The sequence below is a fragment of the Dryas octopetala genome, chromosome 4 (assembly GCF_963921425.1).
Source record: "Dryas octopetala chromosome 4, drDryOcto1.1, whole genome shotgun sequence".
In the NCBI taxonomy this organism is placed as follows: Eukaryota; Viridiplantae; Streptophyta; class Magnoliopsida; order Rosales; family Rosaceae; genus Dryas; species Dryas octopetala.
This window is the reverse complement of record NC_141369.1, coordinates 12,983,928-13,001,428: the sequence shown is the minus strand read 5'-3', so window position 1 is coordinate 13,001,428 and position 17,501 is coordinate 12,983,928. Positions and strand designations below refer to the sequence as shown.

The 17,501-nt window shown below is 35.6% G+C and overlaps 1 protein-coding gene across 1 annotated transcript; it reads right to left on the bottom strand.

Annotated features, from left to right (window-relative positions):
- Positions 1-14,374: 14,374 nt before the first annotated feature.
- On the bottom strand, positions 14,375-17,294 carry LOC147286969 (uncharacterized). Its single transcript, XM_086242305.1, has 3 exons — positions 17,052-17,294; positions 15,102-15,404; positions 14,375-15,007 (listed from the first exon to the last, which is right to left on the bottom strand). The coding sequence occupies exons 1-3, from the start codon at positions 17,079-17,081 to the stop codon at positions 14,375-14,377; spliced, it is 966 nt and encodes a 321-aa protein (XP_086098431.1). The 5' UTR covers positions 17,082-17,294.
- Positions 17,295-17,501: the final 207 nt, after the last annotated feature.

Here is a 17,501-nt window from a genome sequence, read left to right as displayed (position 1 = left end):
TGTTTGAACAATCATCTTCTAATTTTGTTCTTTTTCCATGCTGATTTCTTAAGAGAGAGAGGGGCGAGGAGAGAGAGAGAGAGTGAGGCAGAGAGAGGAGAGAGGGGGTGAGTGGTTGAGTGGGTCGGCGGTGTGGTGGGTGGATCGGCGGCATGGTAGCTGGGGTCGGAGGGGGGGATGGCTGGGTTGGGTGGGTCTCGGAGGGAGAGGTGAGAGGCGGAGGGAGGCTCCTGCAACTCCATTTTTTTTTTGTTTTTTTTTTAGTTTTTAATTTTTTTTTTTGTTTTTTTAAATAATTAGTTTATTTTTTAAAACATTTTTTATTTTTAAAATTTTTTTTGTCCACGTGGCATGTTTCTAGTGTGCCACGTAGGCAATTAACGGCAGGCCTGACGGAAAAGTTGACGGAGGTACCTGGGAGTGCAAAATCAGTAATTGAGGTACCTACGAGCAACTTTTTTTAATTTGGGTACTCAAGTGATATAGGGTGGTTAGTTGAGGTATTTTTGTGTAATTTGCCCTTTTTTATTCATGTGAGAAATCTAATGTATACAAAAACGACACAAGCATGTACACCACATAAATACAAATATGTGGGTGTGCACACGCGCATGCATGATGATCAAGGGAGACAAGATTAAAGATTTGGGGTAAAAGAATGAGTACCAGTTCCAAAATTATTCTTCATGGACTTCTTACAAGAAAAAGTACAGTCGTGGTCCTCGTGGACGACATTTAAGGGTTTGCCTATGGTTTTATAATAACTGCATACTTGTTCACATATCTCAACACAATGTCTGTAAACTTTGAATGGTTCACATTTGAATCTTACATCGCAATCATTTACGCAACCTTCATGGCATGTTCTATTTAAAACTCTAATATTTTTCTTTCCATATGAAGTTGCAGAGAAATAGGGAAGAGGAAAAGGAGAGGCAGATAGAGTGGTGATATTTAACCCCTTGGCTTGCACAACAATTGGCACAAGAACTACAATCAACATCACCATAACAAGTGCTCTAATATTACTTCTGTCCATGGCTTCAGCTTGATATATGATATATCCCTCCCTCTTTTGAATAAAAACAAAACTTTAAATCATAGCGTTTAAATCCTTCTTCATGACAAGTTATTAAGTTAGAACTTGGTTTAATCTCAATGATATATACGTACATTTAAGTTTTAAGTATGCAAAGAAGTTTAGTATTAAAGGAATTTAAAATTTGTGTTGGGGCCGGAGGGGAGCAAGGTAGGTGCCTCTTGGTGTACTAGGGAGGCCTTTTTTTTTTTTTTTTTTTTTTTTTTTTCAATTGTGTACGTAATGCTTTGTCATGGAAAGGATCACAAGTCTTCAATAGTGTGTATTAAATTAATATTAGTACCTATCCTCTAGCATTTTATATTATGAATGAGTGCAATTTGATTCCTTATTAAAAAAAAAAATGCGAGAGTTCAATTTTGACACTAAACTATAGGGGGTATTTCAACTGTATCATCAACTACAAAATCATTCAAAAACATACCCATCTAAAATCTAAATTGAAAAAATAAATTCTTCTTCCTCTATTCCTTTTTTACCCCCTCTATATATCTCTCACTCTCTCTTTCTTCCCTCTCTCCGGCCAACCCTCCCAGCCCAGCCCCTCTTGACCCCCCCACCACAACCCGTCGGACTCTCCCCTTCCATTTACCCGACTCTCTCTCTCTCTCTCTCTCTCTCTCTCTCTCTCTCTCTCTCTCTCTCATTTTTCTTCTTCTTCCCTGTGTCTCCCTTCTCTCTCGCGTGACTTCGCACAGTCCGCCCGTGACCAAGCCAACTTTGGCCAAGCCCAACCAACGTAGCACCACTAGCCACCAGCCACTAGCTCGTCTCTCACCCCCCGACCATCCCTCTCTTCCCTCTCCTCTCTCGCACGACTCCCTCCCTATGCCCACCTCAGCCCAGCCAAGGCCGGCCATTTCCCAGCGGCCCAAGGCCACCGGCAAGTTTCCCTAGTGCTGGCCATATATCCCCCCACTAGCTATAGTTGGGGTCGGGAAGGTTGTGGGGGGGTGGCCGAGGTCGAGAGGGGCTGGGTTGGGAGGGTTGGTCGGAGAGAGAGAAGAGAGAGAGTGGGAGGTGGAGAGGGGTTAAAAAGGAAAAGAGGAAGATAAATTCATCTTTCTCAATTTAAATTTTAGATGAGGTATGTTTTTTAAATTGAACTTTAGCCTAAAAAAATAATTAAAAAAAAAACTTTGGACTTGAAATTTTTTGGAGTTGTGTGACCCAATACCAATGGATGCGAAATGAAATCTCATATTGTAAAAGTCACTCAACAGTCTATAATATATAAGTTGGGATCCACTATTAAAAGGATCCATAATAGTAGTGGGCCCACATTAACCCGTTGCCCAACAAAAATTCTTATGTATTCATACATTCTAAACCAAGAGGGAAAATCCATTGTCTTTGATAGTCTTTTTCGACTCCCCAAATGGCTTCATCTTCGAAGGTCAATTATATTCCTGTTGGGATTCTAGCTGAAGGAGTTCTGACCCCATAATCCAATCAAGATTTTAGGTATACCTCCATTGAACGTGCGCCCAGCTGCTGATCTTAACCATGGTGTTAGAGCTAATAAGTCATAATTAACCATTTCAAATATATATATATATATTGCTTTTAATTAGTCATGGACCCATGAATGAACATTGCATTGCAATCATTCCGATTAAATGAAAATAACAATTTCAAAGTATACACTTCATAGTTCAAATAAAAAGAAAAATAGAGGCAAATTTAGTCTGTTATAATGCATTCAGATCACCAAATGCTCGATCTGGCTCCTAGAAACACAAGCCTAGTTTAATTTTGAGGAAGAATGAGGGACTGAAGAATATACATCATTAATTATGTAAGGTTACATCATCTGACACATTAGAATACATTTAGACTGTTAGAGTGGTTGTATCAATTAGGTTCAGTTACTTTAAGCTCCTAGATGAATACATTTAGATACCACCATGGCATGTAATTCATTATGCTTGAACAGTTTAGAACCAGAGCATTAATTTCAATCTAAATCTTTTTACCAATTTCACAATTCTTTTGGTAAACACATCTGAGTTTGTATGAAATGTTAGTCAATCCTTGTGTTTTATGCTAGAAATGAGATCGAGCTAAACAATACGACATCAATCCGAACTGCTCTCTTATTATAGCTAGCTAGGCTAGTAGACGAGTTAGAGGCATGGATTCCTTTTGTTATTGATGAGGTTTGAACTTCAAATTCTTCAACTTTCATTTTGAACTTTCTATTGACATAGCATTAAAACTAGTCATTTGTCAACTAAAAGGCAAAATGGACATTTAAAAAAAATTAAAAAAATACAACAAAAATAGAAATCCAACATGTCAAGGTAAAATAGGACCTAATTTGATAATTCAGAAACGGTGGGTTTAATCCAAAGTCAAAGATCGTATTTGGGTTTTTGTCCAATTATGTGTTTTTTGTTTCATTCATGCTCTGAACTTCTATCAATGGCTACATGCTTTTCCTTTTGTCCTTTCCACTGAAATGGCATCCTATCTAGCTTGTTAATACAACATTGTTTCTATGTTTTAGCAGGGTGGGTATTGTTGTTACTTTTATAGATTGGCTAAATCTGAACAGAAAAGGCACTAATGTTTCACATGATGGAGTGGACAGACTTAGATTTCATACTCGATCATGTTGAGTCTTGTTCCAATTATGCAGGCAAGTTATTTGGGCGCGACAATGGGGAACTTGGCTGGTGCTGCAATTTGAAGTATTTGGGCTTCTAATCAAAAAATAATTTTGAAGTATTTGAGCTTCTAATCAAAAAATAATTTTGAAGTATTTGAGCTTATGCTCCTTTTAGATCGACTTGGCTTATTTGATCTCTGTAATGGCTTTCTTCCTCTTTATGGTTACAATATTAGCTAGTTTATTAGTTTGCAGACTTATTTTCAATTAATATGATTATAATCCCACACCTCTGCTTTCGTGTAGTCCAGGCATTAATTTATTATTTTGTCTAGTACTACTGCACAAACCAAAGAACTTGCTAATTACACATATGGCTTCTTATGTTACCTGCAATATAAGAGATAATTTCTCATAAAGAACATTCTACAGCTCTGCATGTTTTCCTCTACTGGAGGCTTGGAAGGGTCAACACTAGGTGGGATAAACAAAAGGTGAAAAAACATTGACACAGCTCTATTGTAGATATAGAAGTGGAAAAATAGTAAGAACAAATGGAGAACAGAAAGCATATATCAGTAAATGAACCATGCCATTAGAGTATGTAACACATGGCAATATGGCATGAATTAAAACTAGCTATGAATCAAAGCATTGTCTAGGCTATATACAGTTTATCGCGAAATAATTGTCAATATTTTAATCCTTTATTCCATTTGGTGAAACCATGTTGAGAAATTGGAAGTTTATTTGAGGGAAAATGCTAGGGAGACATCTCTTTGTACCATCTAGTGTAAGTATCATCTCTCTAATAGAGGTGGGCCTCACTTATATTGGAAGTTTATTAGAGAGATCATTCATGGGTAACTAAAACATCATTAGAGGTATATCATACATCTCGATCTTAATATTTCTTCTATCATATATACAGAATGCCTTATTTTCTTCCCTCCAAGAAGTACAGTCAATATTTCTAAGAATCAACTGAGAATTAATTCTTCTTGCAGTTACTGTAGCAGGCATCCACAAACCTATCCTTGTCAACTCCTGCATAAGATTGTCCATAAGATTACATCATTATGAGGAAGAATGAGGGACTGAAGAACATACACCATTATGTAAGGTTACATCATTTGACACATTTTGGCATAAGGGATAAAAAGGTTTAGAAGGGGTCAGCTGCGCGACCTTTTAAGCCTTCATTGAATCTCCCCTGGAAGGTTAGAAGTTTAGTACTCAATACTCCTATTAAGGAATGGAAGCAGCAATTGAGACACAGTAGCCATGTCATCAATAAGTCTTTGGCATTGATCCAATTAGACCATGGATGACTGGATCTACAGTTTGTTAATTTGTTCAGACTGTTAGAGTGGTTGTATCAATTAGATTCAGTTACTTTAAGCTCTCAGATGAACACATTTAGAAAGTACCATGGCGTGTAATTCATTATGCTTGAACAGTTTAGAACCAGAGAATTTCAATCTAAATCTCTTTACCAATTTCACAATTCTTTTGGTAAACACATCTGAGTTTGTATGGATCGTAGTCAATCCTTGTGTTTTATGGTAAAAATGAGATCGAGCTACACAATACCACATCAATCCGAACTGCTCTCCTATTATAGCTAGGCTAGTAGACGACTAAGACGCATGGATTCCTTTTGTTATTGTTGAGGTTTGAACTTCAAATCCTTTCAACTTTTCATTTTGAACTTTCCATTCTTAAGCGCTTTGGCTTTTACTTTCTTCACTTTACCATATTCAAAACATCTTTATTAAGAACAAAAAATAATATTGGAACATTCCATTTTTTTTTTCAACAATTGTCATTTTTGAGATTTGAACTCAAGATCTTCTCCCGACAAATAGAAGACTGAGTGTCATCCATTAGTCCAAATGATCATTAGCACGTTAGAACATTCTTTGATATAGAGTAATTGCAAATATGAAAAAGAGGAAAAAGTTTCACACACGTGTAACATATTTCTCCTTTGACAATGATTCATCATGATTTGTGGCCTTGGCAATGGAAGCATCCAATGCCTGCAAAATATGTATGGAATATCACTTTCAAGATTCATCCAACGATCATAAAGCGATATGATAAACCATGATGACTCATGACATGCTCTAATATTACCTTGAAATCGCCATTGATTTTCGCAATCCAACTATTTTGAAAGCTTTCTTCTGCTTTGTTGACTACCAGGGCCTGCTGCCATTCTCTTTCAAGAGTATCTATGTAATTCTCTAATTAATCCCCAAAGATACGATGCGACCAAACTGAAGAAAACACTAACAATTTAATTAACATCAATGAAATACACTTTATTGCATTATCTGCTATGAAGTAAGTAATAATGCAGATCTTTATAAAAACAAAAAACAAAAATTGGAAAAAAAGAAAAAAAAAAAAAAAAAGGACAAAAGGACAAAATATAGCAAAATTCATTTCAAATTATAGAACAAAAACAATGATGGTGTTTACAGCACCGTAAGGAACAAAGAACACGTGGCAAGTACAAATTAATGATTCAAATATTGGAACAATATCATCCAAATAGTAATTGAAATAGAAGAATGTACAAAAATTAAGAAACGCCATATATATATACAAACAAGTACGTTATACATCTATATTAAAGATTTTCATTTCTCATATACATAATAAATTATGCATGGATATACATATATTATCTGCAAATACATAAACGACCTTTATGCAAATACATAATATATAAACGAACTGAATTAATTAAAGAACGACTTCAGATGCCCTAAGGAATAACGTGAGAAACTCTAAGGTATGACATGAGAACCGTCAAAACAAGACTTTAAACATCACTAGGTACAATTTAAAATGCACTATGTGTATAAACATTTAGAATTCCTCGAGTTACGAACTAAAATTCTTAAGAAACGACTAGGAATGCCCTAAGAAACGACTAGGAATGCCCTAAGGAACGACTTCAAATGACCTAAGGAACGACTTGAGAAACAACTGTATATGACTTCAGAACTGTCAAAACATGACTTGGAATGTCATTAGATACAATTTGAAATGCACCAAGGGTATAACCATTTGAAATTCCTCGAGTTACGAACTGAACTTCTTAAACAATGACTTGGGATGCCCAAATAAACGACTTGATAAACTCTAAGTTATGACATGAAAACCGTCAAAACAGGACTTGGAATGTCAGTAGGTACAATTTGAAATGCACCATGGGTATAAACATTTAAAATATCTCGAGTTACGAACTAAAATTTTTAAGGAACGACTTAGGATGCCCTAATGAACAACTTCAGATGCCCTAAAGAACGACTTGAGAAACACTTGGGTATGACTTCGGAACTATCAAAACATGACTTGGAATGTCATTACGTATAATTTGAAATGCACTTAGGGTAAAAACATTTAAAATCTTTCGAGTTACAAACTAAAATTCTTAAGGAACGACTTTGGATACCCTAAGGAATGACTTGAGAAACTTTAAGGTATAACTTGGAAAATATCAAAACATCACTTAGAATGTCACTAGGTACAATTTGAAATGCACCAAGGGTATAATCATTTAAAATCCTTCGAGTTACGAACTGAAATTCTTAAAGAACGACTTAAGATGTTCTAAGGAACGATTTGAGAAACTCTAAAGTAGAGGTGTCAAACAAGTCGGGCCGGCTCGAGCATGACACGGCACGGCACGGCACAACACAATTAAATGGGCTGGGCCGGGCCGAAGTTTTTAGCTCATCGGGCACGGCACGAACACGACACGGGCTAAGCACGGCATGAGCACGGGCACAAAATGGGCCCGTATTAGGCACGACTATTTTAACATTGTTTTTTTCATTTTTAAAGAACTTTTCATCAAAAATATTAAATTTTCATGAAAAATAATATTAATATTTAATTATAAATAAGAAAAAATATTATAAGATTAGTTTTATCACCCTAAAAAATAAAAATAAAAAAAGATCTGTGGGCCGACCCGTTTAAGGCACGACACGAGCACGAATGGCCCGCGGGCCGTGAGCCGTGCCGGGCTTAGGTCTTAACTATATGGGCCGGCCCGAGCACGGTACGAAAGCACGATGGACTCAACTTAAATGGATCGGGCCGAGCCGGCCCATTTGACACCTCTACTCTAAGAATGACATGAGAATCGTCAAAACAAGACTTGGAATGTCACTAGGTACAATTTGAAATGCACCATGGGTATAAACATTTAAAATCCCTCGAGTTACGAACTAAAATTTTCAAAGAACTACTTGGGATACCCTAAGGAACGACTTGAGAAATTTTAAGGTATTACTTGGGAAACGTCAAAACATGACTTGCATTGTCACTGAGTACAATTTGAAATGCAACAATGGTATAACTATTTAAAATCCCTCGAGTATGTTACGAACTGAAATTCTTAAAAAACGATTTGTGGTGCTTTAAGGAACGACTTGAGAAACTCTAAGTTATGACATAAGAATCGTCGAAAAAGGACTTGAAATGTCACTAGATACAATTTGAAATGCACCAAGGGTATAAACATTTAAAATCCCACAAGTTTTGAACTGAAATTCTTAAAGAACGACTTAGGATGCCCTAAGGAATGACTTGAGAAACTCTAATGTATAACTTGGAAAACGTTTAAATATGATTTGAAATATCACTAGGTAATATTGAAATACATCATGGGTATGAACATTTAAAATCTCCCGAGTTACGAACTAAAATTCTTAAACAACGATTTGGGATGCCCTAAGGAATGACTTCAGATGCTCTAAGGAACGACTTGAGAAACACTTGGGTATGACTTCGGAACTGTCAAAACATGACTTGGAATGTCATTAGCTACAATTTGAAATGCACCTATGATATAAACATTTAAAATCTCTCGAGTTACGAACTGAAATTCTCAAAGAACGACTTGGGATGCCCTAAGGAACGACTTGAGAAACTTTAAACTTGGGAAACATCAAAACATGACTTGGAATGTTACTAGGGACAATTTGAAATGGACCAAGGGTATAAACATTTAAAATCCTTCTAGTTACGAACTAAAATCTTAAGGAACGACTTGAGATGGCCTAAGGAACAACTTCATATACCCTAAGGAACGACTTGAGAAACACTTCGGTATACTTCGAAACTATCAAAGCATGACTTGAAATGCCACTAGGTATAATTTGAAATGCACCTAGGGTATAACTATTTAAAATATGACGAGTTATGAACTGAAATTCTTAAAGAACGACTTGGGATGCCCTAAGAAACGACTTGAGAAACTCTAAGGTATGACTTGAGAAACGTCAAAATATCACTTGGAATTTCATGTATAATTTAAAATGCACCAAAGGTATAAACATTTAAAATTTCATGAGTTACGAACTGAAATTCTTTAAGAACGACTTAAGATGCCCTAATTAAGGAACGACTTGAAAAACGCTAACGTATAACTTGGGAAACGTTTAAACATGACTTGGAATGTCACAAGGTATAATTTGAAATGGCTGTAAACATTTAAAATCCCTTGAATTACGAACTGAAATTCTTAAGGAACGACTTAAGAAACTCTAGTATATGACTTGGGAACCGTCAAAACATGACTTTGAATATCACTAGGTACAATTTGAAATGCACCAAGGGTTTAAATATTTAAAATGTCTCGAGTTACGAACTAAAATTCTCAAGGAACGACTTGAGATGCCCTAAGAAACGTCTTGAGAAACACTTGGGTGTGACTTGGGAATCGTCAAAACATGACTTGAAATGTCATTAGGTACAATTTGAAATGCACCTAGGGTATGAATATTTAAAATGTCTCAAGTTACGAACTGAAATTCTCAAAGAACGACATGATAAACTTTAAGGTATGACTTGGGAAACGTCGAATTATCACTTGGAATATGACTAGATACAATTTGAAATGCACCAAGGGTATAATCATTAAAATCGTTCTAGTTACGAACTGAATTACTTAAGGAACGAGTTGAGATGCCCTAAAAAATGACTTTATAAACTCTAAGGTATGACTTGGGAAACGTTGAAACATCATTTGGAATGTCATTATGTACAATTTTAAATGCACCAAGGGTATAACCATTTAAAATTGCTCTAGTTACGAACTGAATTACTGAAGGAACGAGTTGGGATGCCTTAAGGAATGACTTGAGATGCCTTAAGGAACGACTTGATAAACTCTAGGAACGATTTGATAAACTCTAGGATATGACATGAGAATCGTCAAAATAGTACTTGGAATGCCACTAGGTACAGTTTGAAATGCACATTAGGTATAAACATTTAAAATTCATGGAGTTACGAACTAAAATTCTTAAGGAACGACTTAGGATGCCCTAAGAAACGAGTTAAGAAACTCTAGTATATAACTTGGGAACCGTCAAAACATGACTTTGAATATCACTAAGTACAATTTGAAATGCATCAAGGGTTTAAATATTTAAAATCCTTCGAGTTACGAACTGAAATTCTCAAGAAACAATTTGGGATGCCCTAAGAAACGACTTCAGATACCATAAGAAACGACTTGAGAAACTCTAGGGTATGACTTGCAATGTCACTAGGTACAATTTGAAATCCACCAAGGGTATAAATATTTAAAATCACTCGAGTTATGAACTAAAATTTTAAAAGAACGACTTGGGATGCCTTAAGGAACGACTTGAGAAACTCTAGTATATAACTTAGGAACCGTCAAAACATGACTTTAAAGATCACTAGGTACAATTTGAAATGCACCAAGGGTTTAAATATTTAAAATCCCTCGAGTTACGAACTGAAATTCTCTAGGAACAACTTGAGATGCCCAAATGCCCTAAGGAACGATTTGAGAAACTCTAATGTATAATTTGGAAACAATCAAAACATGACTTGGAATGTCACTAGGTACAATTTGAAATACAACAAAGGTATAAACATTCAAAATTCTTCGAGTTACGAACTGAAATTATTAAGGAGTGACTTAGGATGCCTTAAAGAACGAATTGATAAACTTTGGGGTATGACTTGGGAAACGTGAAAACAAGACTCGGAATGTCATTAGGTACAATTTGAAATTCACCATAGATATAAACTTTGAAAATCCCTCGAGCTACAAACTGAAATTCTCAAGAAACAAGTTGTGAAGTCCTAAGGAACGACTTAATAAACTTGAGAACATGACTTGAAATATCACTAGGTACAATTTGAAATGCACCAAGGGTATAAACATTTAAAATCCATCGAGTTATGAACAAAAATTCTCAAGGACTGAGTTGGGATGCCCTAAGGAACGATTTCAAATTCTAGTCATACCCTAGAGTTTCTTAAGTCGTGCCTTAGGGCATCCCAAATCGTTTCTTTGGGCATCTCAAGTCGTTTCTTGAGAATTTTAAATGTTTATACCTTTGATGCATTTTAAATTGTATATAGTGATATCCGAAGTCATGTTTTGATAATTCTCAAGTTATACCCAAGTGTTTCTTAAGTCGTGCCTTAGGGCATCCTAAGTCGTTCCTTAAGACATCGCAAGTCGTTCATTGAGAATTTCAGTATGTTGTTCGAGGCATTTTAAATGTTTATACTCTTGATGCATTTCAAATTGTACTTAGTGACATCCCAAGTTATGTTTTGACACTTCTAAAGTTATATCATAGAGTTTCTCAAGTCGTGCCTGAGGGCATTTGAAATCATTCTTTAGGGCATTTCAAATCGTTTCTTGAGAGTTTTAAATGTTTATACATTTGATGCATTTTAAATTGTACCTAGTGATATCTCAAGTCATGTTTTGATAATTCTCAAGTTATACCCTAGAGTTTCTCAAGTCGTTCCTTAAGGCATCTTGAGTCGTTCCTTAGGGCATCTCAACTCGTTCCTTAAGTAATTCAGTTCATAACTAGAGCGATTTTAAATGTTTATACCCTAACTGTATTTCAAATTATACCTAGTGACATTTCAAGTCATGTTTTGATAGTTATGAAGTCATACTCAAGTGTTTCCCAAGTCGTTTCATAGGACATCTGAAGTCAGTCATAAGGGCATCACAAGTCGTTCCTTGAGAGTTTTCGTTCGTAACTCAAGGGATTTTAAATGTTTATACCCTTGGTGCATTTCAAATTGTACCTAATGACATTCCAAGTCACGTTTTGACGTTTCCCAAGTCATACCTTAAAGTTTCTCAAGTCGTTCTTTAGAGCATCCCAAGTCGTTCCTTGAGAATTTCAGTTCGTAACTCAAGAGATTTTAAATGTTTGTACACTATGTGCATTTCAAATTGTACCTAATCACATTCCAAGTCATATTTTGATACCCAAGTGTTTCTCAAGTTGTTCCTTAGGTCGTTCCTTAGAGCATCTGAAGTCGTTCCTTAGGGCATCCCAAGTCGTTCCTTTAGAATTTTAGTTTGTAACTCGAGAGATTTTAAATGTTTATACCCATAGTGCATTTCAAATTGTACCTAGTGACATTTCAAGTCCTGTTTTGACTGTTCTCAAGTCATATCCTAGAGTTTCTCCAGTCGTTTCTTAAGGCATCTCAAGTCATTTCTTAGGGCATCCCAACTCGTTCCTTAAGTAATTCAGTTCGTAACTAGAGCGATTTTAAATGGTTATACCCTTAATGCATTTCAAATTATACCTAGTGGCATTCCAAGTGATGTTTTGACGTTTCTCAAGTCATACCTTATATTTTCTTAAGTCGTTCCTTAGACATCTAAAGTCGTTTTTTAGAACATCCCAAGTCGTTTCTTGAGAATTTTAGTTCGTAACTCGAGTGATTTTAAATGTGTATACCCTTGGTACATTTCAAATTGTACCTGGTGACATTTTATGTCATATTTTGATGTTTGCCAAGTCATACTTAAAGTTTATCAAGTTGTTCCTTATGGCATCCATAGTCGTTTCTTAGAGCATCCCTAGTCGTTCCTTGAGAATTTCAGTTCGTAACTTGAGAAATCTTAAATATTTACATCCTAGGTGCATTTCAACTTGTACCTAATGACATTTCAAGTCATGGTTTGACGGTTTCCAAGTTATACCCAAGTGTTTCTCAAGTCGTTCCTTAGGGCATCCTAAGTCGTTCATTGAGAATTTTCGTTCATAACTCGAGGGATTTTAAATATTTAAACCGTTGATGCATTATACCTATTGATATTCAAATTCATGTTTAGACGGTTCCCAAGTCATATACTAGAGTTTCTTAAGTCGTTCCTTAGGGCATCCGTAGTCATTCCTTAAGAATTTCAGTTCATAACTCGAGAAATTTTAAATTTTTATACCCATGGTGCATTTCAAATTGTACCTAGTGATATTTCAAGTCCTGTTTTGACGGTTCTCTTGTCATACCCTAGAGTTTCTTAAGTCGTTTATTAAGGCATCTTAACTCGTTTCTTAAGTAATTCAGTTCGTAACTAGAGCGATTTTAAATGGTTATACCCTTGGTGCATTACAAATTGTACGTAGTGACATTCCAAGTGATGTTTTGACGTTTCCCAAATTATAACTTAGAGTTTCTCAAGTCGTTCCTTAGAACATCCCAAGTCGTTCTTTAAGAATTTCAGTTCGTAACTTGTGGGATTTTAAATGTTTATACCCTAGGTGCATTTCAAATTATACCTAGTGACATTCTAAGTCATGTTTTAACAGTTCCGAAGTCATGCCCAAATGTTTTTCAAATCGTTTCTTAGGGCATTTGAAGTCGTTCCTTGAGAATTTTAGTTCATAACTCGAGGGATTTTAAATGTTTATATCCTTGGTGCATTTCTTAATTTTTGTACATTCTTTTGTTTCAATTACTATTTGGATGATATTTTTCCAATATTTGAATCATTAATTTGTACCTGCTACGTGTTCCTTATTCCTTACGGTGATGTAAACACCATCATTGTTTTTGTTCTATAATTTGAAATGAATTTTGCTAAATTTTGTCCTTTTTTGTTTTTTTCCAAGTTTTGTTAAATTTTGTTTTTTGATAAAGATCTGCATTATTACTTACTTCGTGGCAGATAATGCAATAAAGTGTATTTCATTGATGTTAATTAAATTGTTAGTGTTTTCTTCAGTTTGGTCGCATTGTATCTTTGGGAATTAATTAGAAAATTACTTATATACTCTTGAAAGAGAATGGCAGCAGGCCCTGGCAATCAACAAAGCATAAGAAAAGCTTTCAAAACAGTTGGATTGGCGATTTCAAGGTAATATTAGAGCATGTCATGACTCGTCATCATGGTTTATCATATCGCTTTTGGATGAATCTTGAAAGCGATATTCCATATATCTTCTGCAGGCATTGGATGCTTCCATTGCCAAGGCCACAAATCATGATGAATCATTGTCAAAGGAGAAATATGTTACACGTGTGTGAAACTTTTTCCTCTTTGGTAAATTATATTATTAATTTTAGTATATAGCTTTTAGCATTTGCTAATATGAATGGGTGCAATTTAGATTTCTTTTTAAAACAAATAAAATTAGTGGAATGAATCTAAAATTGATTGGCTAATCTACCCTGCCATCTAGTACTGCTCCTGGGCTATGCTGCATCAAGTAAGCACAGGAGGGGAAAAAAAAAAAAAATCATTTACCAACCAGGCATAATAACATGTGAGATCAACAAAAAAAAAAAACCATAAGCATGAATTAATTCATGATTCAGGATACATAATTATCGCATTACAAGGCGTGCGCCATCATTTTAGCTTTAATATCACCATGTTCACAGTAAGCTCTTGCATGAGAGTCCATATTGGAGGTGTCCAAAGTTCGAGTCATCATTTTGACATAAACATCATTCTTTCGCTGCTCATAATAAAGTTTTGCTCGTGGATCCATGTTGGAGGTGTCCATACTCATAATCTGGTCATCTTTCTCTCTTTGCTCCCTTTCATTCATTTCCTCCATTATCTTCAGTTTTCTTTCAGCAAATTTTGCCTTCCTCTTTTCACTCTCTTCAAATTGTCTGTTAGATTGCTCCATCAAGTCGCAAAAACGAGAATTCGAAGTATGTAATTCCTTGGTCTCCCTACGTGCTTCCTTTTCAGCTCCTCTTCTATGTTTTTTAATTTTTCGGTACTCAGTTTCATAATATGGATCTTTATCAGTCTCAATTGAAATCACTGTGTTAGGCTCCTCGGATTGTGAGGAGGATGAAGTATGGATGTTGGAGTTTTTAGTCGTATGAGAATCGGACTTCTTCACTGTTGTCAAATCTTGCCCCTTCATGGTATGTTGTAGAATTGCCCAACAATGACTGAAAGTAAAACGTTTTTTCTCAAGCTCATAGTACAGTATATTTGCTTGAAGAACCTAGAAAATGGTTTAGAAAAAAAAAAAAAAAAAAAAAAAAAAAAATCAGCTATTTAGGACTATTGTTGCTAAGATTAAAAACTACCAAACGCACCTTGTCAGGTTGAGGCAACCCATTTTGTTGTTTATTTTCAATTTCTGTAAGACAATCACGAAACCTGCTGCAACTCCGGAAGATTACCTTCCACCTAGATTTGATGGAACCTTGAGATCTCACATTTCGATCACCAGTGGCCTCAGTATATTTTTGGTACACTCGATCACAAACAGTTGTTGGTTGTAATTGTGAAGTACCAAAGAACGGACCTTGGGTGATGTTTAACCAAGCATTGCAAATAGCCACATCTTGTTCATACGAGAATGATTTCCCCCTCTTTGTCACTTGCATGTTGAGTGTCTGCCAATTGTCGGATAAAATGATTAATAAAAAAAATTACAAGATCGAGTCAGTGAGATTGAACAGCACAACTGGGCAAGCTAAGCTTTAGCAAAAGAGAAAAGCACTAGCAACCAAATTTTTGGAACTTTGATAGGACAAAATCTATTTATTTATAAAAAGAAGTTTCTGAAAACATAAAATTGCAATTTTCAAAAAAGAAAAAGAAAATGTTGGAAATTGAATGCTTCAATCTTTCCATATGATGGGAAACCCAGATGTATCCTGCCATTTAACATTGAGGGTCTACAATTGCTAAATTTACCAATGTCATTTTGTGTACCAATATGGCATAGCTTTAAGCATTGTTAAAATATAGCACAACATTTGGCACACCATTGAAGGACAGCCAATGCCATATTTTGGCATTGGCAAACCATTGGAGATGCTCTTAAGGTTTCACGAGTTTTGCCTTTAAGACCAAGACCATCAAATCCAATTTTCCAATCCAATATTACAATCAATCAAGCCTCTAATCAAGCTTATCAAGAAGATATTGCATATCTCACTATGAATACTCACGCAATGCAATCATGCATATCTCACAATTTCTCAACACATTCACATTTCTCAACTTCCTCTTCATATATTGAATAGCCACACAATTTGCAACACATTATCAACAATTACTGTAAACAGCCTTCATAACCTGACTCAATGGAAAATTCCAAAATTCTTTTTATGTATTAGCCAATCACTATCAACAAAATGGTTTTGGCAATCTAGTTCGTATTTTATATAGAAATCCAAGTGCAATGGTAAGACACATTTTAACACACTTCAATTGCTTTTCATCCAGGAAAAAAAAAAGTTGATTTGGTGGAGGGTGGACCAAACTTAACACAAACCACACTCGTATAAGTGTTAGAACCCTTCTCTTTTTAAAAGAAATGCTAGCTACCATCCCCAATCCACCTTCTCCTTTGACCTTCTCTCTTATTATTCTCATTCCGCAGTGTGGTCTCATGGACAGAACCGTTCATTTTTTAGATCATTTTAGATTGGGGAAGGTACCTAGCATTCCTCCTCTCCCTATCTAAACTAAAAGGCAGGTCATTAAGAATTTAATCCAAGGACATATTTTTATACCTGCTTCAACTAAATCCTACAACCATGAAATTACTAGCATTACCACTTACAGACTCCATATGGCCATTTCTTATATTGATCAATCAAAGGATTCCACAAAGTACATAACTCACACATCCTAGTATGACATCCATAGTCCTTAGGTACACTTACATTTCACCACCTTCAATTTTAGTGTAGTAAACCCCCCATATACAATGTGGCCCTAAATTGTTTTTTCTTGTTACCAGTTGTGTTGAGGAGTTTGAACAGGATCAGGATGCGAAATTGAACTCTCATGCATAGCACTCAAATTTTGAAAAGTAGAATAAACTTACAAGTAATCACAAACTGCAAGTAATCCTCTTAGTTCGAAAGCCTTGGCTTATTCAAACAGCAAGTCTGTAACCTTATGGAAATTACAATTAACAAAAAAATATTAATTCACAGAATCACACAAAAAAAAAAAAAAAAAAAAAAACGAAACTACAATAATAAACAGAACATTTAACAGACAAAATGAACCGAACAATGACATACCCCAGAAACCAAATCTAAAAGGGTGATCATTTTAAACAGCCAAAATGCATTTCGCACTCCAAATTTTTCAGTTCGTTTCCAGCTTACCAAACACACATTCACCCTAAATGGACAAATGAAGAATACAAACGCGTCGAGGTTAAGCTACCAGAAACCAAACAGGAAATGTGGTTAGAGAAGGAGAATTGCAGACGGCGGTGAGGCGGCGAAGGAGGTGGAGAGGAAAGGGGCTGAGGAGGCAGAGGCGGCTGTGTTTGTGTGAGAAGATGAGAAACCAGATGAGGGATCTTGGGTTAGTGTTACGGGGTGATTCTGTGTAGGAAGGACCACATTACTTTTTAGTCATTGCCAATCATTTGGGACATGTGGCTTAATTTTTTTTTTTTTTTTTTTTAGGAACATCTTGTTTTTGGTTAAACATGGCTTATTTAAGTGGTAAATAATGTGACT